The 7,974-nt window shown below is 50.4% G+C and overlaps 1 protein-coding gene across 1 annotated transcript; it reads left to right on the forward strand.

Moving 5' to 3' along the window:
- The first annotated feature begins 6,739 nt into the window (after positions 1–6,739).
- LOC119178599 (piggyBac transposable element-derived protein 3) lies at positions 6,740–7,261 on the forward strand. The gene has a single exon (XM_037429811.2). The coding sequence runs from the start codon at positions 6,740–6,742 to the stop codon at positions 7,259–7,261; it is 522 nt and encodes a 173-aa protein (XP_037285708.2).
- The last annotated feature ends 713 nt before the right edge of the window (positions 7,262–7,974 follow it).

Below are 7,974 nucleotides of genomic sequence, written 5' to 3' on the forward strand. Positions count from 1 at the left end.
AGTCCTTTTGTGGACAGCTGTTCGTGCGTGCACCTGGGCTTTGCGAAAAATTTCTTCACCAATATCTCGGTCCATACACCGTTCTGGAACGAACACCCGAAGTCAACTATCGCGTTGCTCCTGTCAACGTGGCTCCTGATCGTCGTCACCGCCACACTGAGATCGTTGACGTCTCTCGACTCAAACCATATATTCGGCATTCCAACCCTTTCTAACTTGCAGCCCTCTTTTGCGAAGGGGGAAAATAGTGTGAGTGCTGACTATGTACTTCATCTTCATCTGTAGGACATCATCATCGTATACGTCACGTGAGCTGGGTCTCTTTGGCTCGTGCATCTGGATTGAAGATATAACCTGGTTACGGCCGTACCGGATGTGGTCTCCTATTATATATATTGTGAGCATAATTCATAGGCGTCATCTCATCATATGTAAATACTCATCATCATCAGTCTGACCTGTGTTGTGGGGCTCGGCAAGTAAAAGAAGTGTCTTGCAGACAAAACACTGCCTTACAAGTGGTGGAGAGTGCTTTCCGATCTTCTGGTCCTCTCCCAGCAGCGCTTTTTCGTTATCTTGGACTACAAACCATCCCTGGAGCTCCGGTCGGGTCACCGTCTGCGCAGTCAGCCTACGGTCATGTCGCAAGACGAGCACAACAACACGGCTCCATCCACCCCACCTGCACCCATGAGCATGCCTTCTTGGACTGTCACCGCCCCTCAAAAAGATCCCCCGATCTTCTCCGGCCTTCGCGGTGAAGACGTTGAAGACTGGTTGGATGAGTACGACCGTGTGAGTGCGCTTAACTATTGGCATGATTTTGTGAAGCTGTCCCGTGTACCTTTCTACCTGACGGGTGTCGCTAAGACATGGTTTCTCAACCATCAGCTGGATTTCCCAGACTGGCCTACTTTTAAGCAGCAGCTCCGTCACATATTTGCCAACCCTTCTGTACGTGCAGACATCGCCAAACGGAAGCTTGCTGAACGTGTCCAGCACTCTGGCGAGTCCTATACTTCATACATTGAAGATGTTCTTGCCCTACGCCGTCGCGTCGACAGCTCGATGGCGGAGCATGACCGCGTTTGCCGCTTGCTCAAGGGCATAGGTGCCGTCGCATTTAACGCTCTGGCGGCAAGGAGCCCGACCATGGTCACTGATATCATCAGTAGGTGTCAGCGACTCGATGACTTTCAACTTATACGTTTGCAACCTGAAACAGCAGATATCAGGCCAACGCATGACGGTGAGCTCCGTGCGTTGATGTGTGGTGAGCTCCGTGCGTCCACGAGGAGCTGCAACTCCAAGCCACCTCGTCATCTTATGAGCTCCGCATGACGCCTTCTACAGGCAGCCTCCGCAACACTGTGAGGGAGGAACTAGCGTCCATGAGGTGTGAGCAATTCCCGAGCTTGCATACCACTCCAAAGCCGGCGTACACTCAGGTGGTTGCAGCGTCACCTCCTCAGCAATCAGCGCAGTATGGGCCAACTATGCAGCCTTCACTGAATGCCCTTGCCCAAAGAGCAACGCCTCCTTCGTTTCAAGCCTGGCACCCATCTCGACCTATTTGCTATTATTGCGGAATACGCGGTCACATATCATGGTTCTGTCGTCGACGTCAAAAAGACGAAAGGCGTGGCTACGGTGACTACGAGAGGAATGAGTTTGCCCCCTCTCCACAACATCGTCACCCATACCAACTTTACCGACGCCGCTCACCCTCTCCACAGCACTTCGATGCAGCCAGTACCTTCCGCTCCTCGCGCCGTCCCTCCCCGTCACCTATGCGCCGTTCCTCGTCACCACTTCGTCCGGCTACCACAGCGTCTGATCATCGCCCGGAAAACTAAACAGTGCAGCTTCAGGAGGGAAAGCGGCATTTGGCGGACTGCATCGAACTCCTCCGGAACGCCCCTCAAATGTACTTTCACTGTGTGTTGAGGGTATATGGACTGAAGCCTTGGTGGACACAGGTGCATCGCTCTCAATTATTAGTGTGGACTTGTGTTCCCGTTTGCGCAAAGTGAAGACACCGTATGATGGCCCTCCCCTCGCTGTGCTAATGCGGTTTTTGTTCAGCCTTCTTGTGTTTGCACTGTATGAGTTTTTATTGAGGGCATCCTTCACCATATACAGTTCCTTGTTCTCACATCGTGTACCATGCGCTCATTTTAGGGTGGGACATTCTCTCCTCAGCTTCATCCGTGATATCTTGCCGTCAGAGGGTCATTCACATATCATATACTGCGCTTGTGTTTGATAACTATGCCCATAGCCAGCGTTTCGTCACCGCAGATGACTGTTTTATTCCTCCAGGTAATGAGCATATTCTGACCCTGACATCAGATAAGATCGATACTGGTGAAGTGTTCCTAGCACCGTGTGGATGTTACATCTCTGGTGGAATTACCATCGCTCCTGGTCTGGTGCACTTTCGTGATGGCAGAGCTTTAGTTACGGCAGTTAACCCCACTTCATTGCCTGTTGCACTGCCCCAGGGCACCAGTGTGGTTTGCTTCACACATACCGAACCACTTTCTCTGGTGCCCCTTCACGGAGACTCGCCATCTTTCTGTACGAGTACTAATGACCAGGATACAATGGCTGCTTTAAAAGCCACAATAAATACCGATCTCACGTCAGTGCAAAAGCAAGAACTTTTGGGTGTGCTTCAAAAACACAGCGCTTCATTTGATGTATATTCCAAGCTTCTGGGTCGCACTTCTGTCACCATGCATCGAATTGAAACTGAAGGCAATACAATCGTACGCCGCCGCCCATATCGAGTGTCCTCCGCAGAGCGGAAAATCATCGAGGACAACGTTGCTGATATGCTCAAACGAGATGTTATCCGGCCTTCGTCCAGCTCGTGGTCATCATTTGTGGTGCTAGTCCGAAAGAAGGATGGTTCGGTGCGATTCTGCGTCGATTATCGAACACCTAATAAGATCACGCGCAAAGACGCCTACGCGATGCCACGAGTCGGCGACGCACTTGACTCTCTGCAAGGCGCTGAATGTTTCTCCAGCCTCGATTCACGGTCTGGTTATTGGAAAATACCTATGCACGAAGCGGACAAAGAAAAAACTGCCTTTGCAACACCAGACGGGCTGTTCGAATTAAACGTCATGCCATTCTGTTTATGTAACGCTCCTGCCACGTTTGAACGCATGATGCACAGTTCTACGCGGTCTAAAATGGAAAACATGTCTCTGTTATCTAGATGACATCGTCATTTTCTCCTTTTCTTCTCGTCAGCATCTTGATTGTTTGGACGAAGTTTCGACGTGTATTTTAAGTGCTGGACTTCAGCTAAACACAAAAAAGTGCTATTTCGCCAACAAGAACATCAAAGTGTTGGGCCACCTTGTCAGCAAAGAGGGCGTTCGTCCGGATCCTGACAAGCTTGCTGCCGTGATACGCTTCCCTCGGCCAGAAATCGAGAAACACCTACGAAGTTTCCTGGGCCTGGTATCCTACTTCCGCCGCTTCATTAGTCGTTTTGCTGCCATCGCGTCGCCACTGCACAAGCTGCTAACATCCGGATCAACTTTCGCTTGGAACGACGACTGTGAGCGTGCCTTTCAAGCCCTCAAGAATGCTTTAACGTCTGACCCTGTTCTGTGCCATTTCGATGAGAACGCACCTACATGTCTGCACACCGACGCGAGCGGCCATGGTAGTGGTGCAGTTCTTCTACAGTGGGATGCCACTTCACGGGAAAGAGTTATAGCATATGCTAGTCGTGCTCTTATGGCTGCTGAACAGAACTACTCCATAACTGAGCAGGAGTGCCTCGCTGTCGTTTGGGTCATAGAAAAATTTCGACCGTATCTTTACAGACGCCACTTCACAGTGATTACAGACCACCACGCCTTGTGCTGGCTATCGACACTGAGAAACTTGTCTGGTTGCCTCATTCGTTGGGTGCTCCGCCTGCAAGAGTACGATTTTGACGTCATCTATAAGTCTGGCAAAAGACACCAAGATGCAGATGCTCTCTCTCGCTGCCCCCTTCTACTGTCATCATCAAGTACGTCAGCTGATCGCTCGTCTGGTGGGCAAGGCACTGCGTCACCCCTCACATTATCACACCTTGCGGTTATCAAAACGCCGGCTTCAAATCGCTACACCGAGTTCCCCACACGCCAGCGTGATGATTCATATTGCAATCGCATTATCCAACGCCTAAATGGCATATCACCTACTCCTAATGCTCGATTGTGCCACGACAACTACGGCAATTTAAGCTCGATAACAATGTGCTCATCGTTACGTTTGCACAACTGATGGACACCGCTGGGTTCCAGTACTTCCGCGTTTTCTACGTCATCAAGTCCTCGAAGCCTTTCACGACGACCCATGTGCAGGCCACTTGGGATTTCACAAAACACAAAGCCGCATCAGTAACCGTTTCTTCGGGCCGGGCATCTCTACCTTTGTGGCCAAGTACGTTGCATCTTGCCAGCTGTGTCAACGGCGGAAGCGACCAACTTCGTCTCCTGCCGGCCTTCTGCAACCTATCCCGTGTCCCGAGACTCCTTTTGGCATTGTTGGCATAAACCTACTTGGACCTCTCCCCATCACGCCAGCAGGTAATCGTTGGATTGTGACTGCTGTCGACCACCTGACAAGGTACGCAGAGACTGCTGCACTACGCACAAGTTCTGCTTCAGACGTCGCAGACTTCTTTCTCAACGCCATTGTATTGCGTCACGGTGCACCTCGCGTTCTCCTGAGTGATCCCGGCAAGACGTTCCTGTCCACAATAATCGAAACCCTGCTCACAACCTGTGGCACAGTACATCAGACGACGTCAGCCTACCACCCCCAAGCTAATGGGCTGACAGAGAGATTTCATCGGACACGATCAGACATGCTGTCGATGTACATCGCACCAAACCACAACTGGGATACCATTTTGCCTTTTGTGACGTTTGCCCATATCACCGCTGTTAAAAGAACTACTGGCTACTCACCTTTTTACTTCGTGTACGGCCGTTCACCGACATTCACCATCGACGGCTCTTTCCTAAATGTGCCAACCGACGCCTCGGCAACCGTATCAGAGCAGTTCATCACAAGGCTCGAAGAATGTCGGCAACGGGCTCGCCTTAATTCAGAAGCCAATCAGCAAGACCGCACGCAAAGCTACGACAGCTCTCACGGCGATGTCTCATTCAGTCCGGGGGATGAAGTGTTGCTTTGGACGCCCATTCGTACTCCAAGATTGTGTGACAAGTTTCAGCACGCTTCATTGGGCCCTATACAATCAATAAACAAACGTCCCCAACGAACCATCGTGTCACTCCCACCGACCTTTCTTCGGATCATCGCTGTCGTGGTTCGGAGATTGTCCACGTATCACGTCTGAAGCCATTCGTTCGACGTTCCGTTTCCGTCTAAGACGCGTCCGGGCTGGCCGCTCACGCGGGGGGGGGGGGGGAATAAGTGTGAGCATAATTCATACGCGTCATCTTATCATATCCCTTTATTGACGAACGTTGCACACAGGCAACATAGCGGAAAATATTTTTTTTTGATCACTTTCGGTTTCGCGAGCTTCTTTTTCCCTCCAAAGTCTACCCATGTTACTGCCACATGGATGTGTGGCGCCCCCTGATTTGTCACTAAGAAACCGACGAAGAGAAAACAGAAGTTTGGCGCGCAAATCTCAGCAGAGCGCTCTACGACGCGACTTCAGCGTTCGAACATCTATTTCCGGGTAAGCATTCGTTGTTCTCTCTCTGGCTTTTCGCAATGACTTAGAAAAATGCCTCACTTTCCTCGTTGTCAAATTATATAAACGGCGCTGCTAATTTGGGCCCATACGGGCGCGTGAGGTGTTTGTTGCCTACAGGCAACACGAGGCACAATGCTGTGTTTCTCATCCCGCTAAGGTTGCGCTGTGCGATTTTGTCTGGTAGCGCGCTCCTCTGCATGCACTGCTTCCATCATCGCTGCACCACCTCACGCAGGACACGCAGACAAAGCAACAATTTCAAAGAATGGACCCGGGTGCATTTTATGGAAAATTTGCTGCAAAAGTGCCCCCTGACTACAGTGATGACTCTGACCTGGATTCATCGAGTGACGAAGAGCCTGAAAACGCTGTTTTAGCCAGGACAAGTAAGTATTTATTTTGTCGTGTCAGTCAGAACTACGCTATCATTCGATTGACGAATAAAGTGCGGTCTCTTGCATAATAAAGCGCAGCGGGATGAGGTGAAGGAAGGGGTTGCTTGTATTACAAAAGGTTGTGTGGCCCGGCGCTTTCACTTGAGGCTGTCGGCATCTCTCACAGCAGACGCTTCTAGGTGTTCCCAAGTTCGGCAGCTCTGCGTGGGACGCGGATAGTCTGGCATTCCGTTTACGCTTTGCAGCAGGCTGGCTCTGTGTATTTCAAACAGTGTCATTGTTTAGGCCAGCTAGCGAAACAGTATTTCCGCAACTTTTTTCTTTAGCAGAAAATAGATTTTACTGAACACAGAGAGGACTGATGAAATTTACGAGAGTAATTACTTTTTTTAATTTTGTTGGCTTTTTCTTGCACTTTGTTGACATCGCAATCATTTTCTGTGCAATTTTTACAGCACCGCCAGCTGACAGTTAGGATGAAGAGGTCTCAGGAGCTCCAAGCGCGGGCAGTATCGACAATGCGCTTGAAGAAATCCCCAAGCCTTCGAAGGATTCTCCCACATGGAAGGTTGTCCGAGGCTCTTCGAGTAATGCCATGCGTGAGTGGAAAGACGTACCACCCTACCTATCCCCGGTGCAGTCTCCCATCACCTATTTCAGAAACTTCTTTGACATGACATTCCTGTCTCACATCTGTGAGCAGTCCTCCCTGTATAGCGCTCAGAGGAATCCCAACAAAGTTACTTCAATGACAGTCAATGATTTAGAGCAGTTCATCGGTACAGTGCTCACTATGTCGCTTATGAAGCTGCCTCAAGCACGCATGTACTGGTCGCAGAGGATCCAAGTCAGTCAAGTCGCTGACACCATGGCGAGAGACAGGTGGGAAGAAATCAAGCAGTCACTGCACTTTAGTGACAACCAGGAAGCACCAGACCAGAATGACCCCGAACGTGACAGGCTTTACAAAGTGCGGCCCCTGTTGGACCACCTGGTCGCCAAATGCCACGAGATACCAAAATCTCAAAAGCTATGCGTTGATGAGCAGCTGGTGCCGTTCAAAGGCCGCAGCTCATTGAAGCAGTATTTGCCCAACAAGCCCAAAAAATGGGGTTAAAAGCTTTTCCTTCTCTGCGATGAACGCGTCATAATGTACAACTTTGAAGTTTACACAGGCAAAATTCGTCCTCAGCAAGGTTTTCCCGACATCGGCGCAAGTGGAAGTTCCGTCCCTATCTCCACGGCCGTCACTTCACAATCGTTACGGACCACCATGCCTTATGCTGGCTTTCTACACTGAAATACTTGTCCGGACGCTTGGGTTGGTGGATACTACGCTTGCAGGAGTACGACTTCGACATAACGTACAAGTCAGGCAGAAAACATTGAGACGCCGATGCTTTATCTCGTTGCCCGCTTCCAACTACTCATATCAGCGTTGGTGAGAACTCAAACGCTACATCTACCAAAGTTCATACGCTCGCATCAATAACGCAACCCTTTTCGGACGACCAGGCAACATTTATCTCCCACCAGCGGTCCGATTCATACTGCAGACGCATGATGGACCACCTTTCGGGAGCTTCTCATCCACCAAACGCGCGACTCCGTCGTCAACTCTTGCACTTTAAGCTGGACAAAGGGGTTCTCTACCGCCACGTCTACCACCCTGACGGTCAGCACTGGGTTCCTGTACTGCCACGCTCTCTTCGACTTCAGGTGCTCGAAGCCTTCCACGACGACTTGACTGCTGGTCATCTTGGTTTTAAAAAAACTCTTGACCGCATTCGTTGTCGTTATTACTGGCCTGGCCTTTCTTCTAGTGTACCG

The sequence above is a fragment of the Rhipicephalus microplus genome, unplaced genomic scaffold (genome assembly GCF_043290135.1).
Source record: "Rhipicephalus microplus isolate Deutch F79 unplaced genomic scaffold, USDA_Rmic scaffold_18, whole genome shotgun sequence".
In the NCBI taxonomy this organism is placed as follows: Eukaryota; Metazoa; Arthropoda; class Arachnida; order Ixodida; family Ixodidae; genus Rhipicephalus; species Rhipicephalus microplus.

What these genes read in the sequence shown, in the direction of transcription:
- LOC119178599 (XM_037429811.2), top strand. Translation starts at nt 6,740, where the DNA reads ATGCGTGAGTGGAAAGACGTACCACCCTACCTATCCCCGGTGCAGTCT.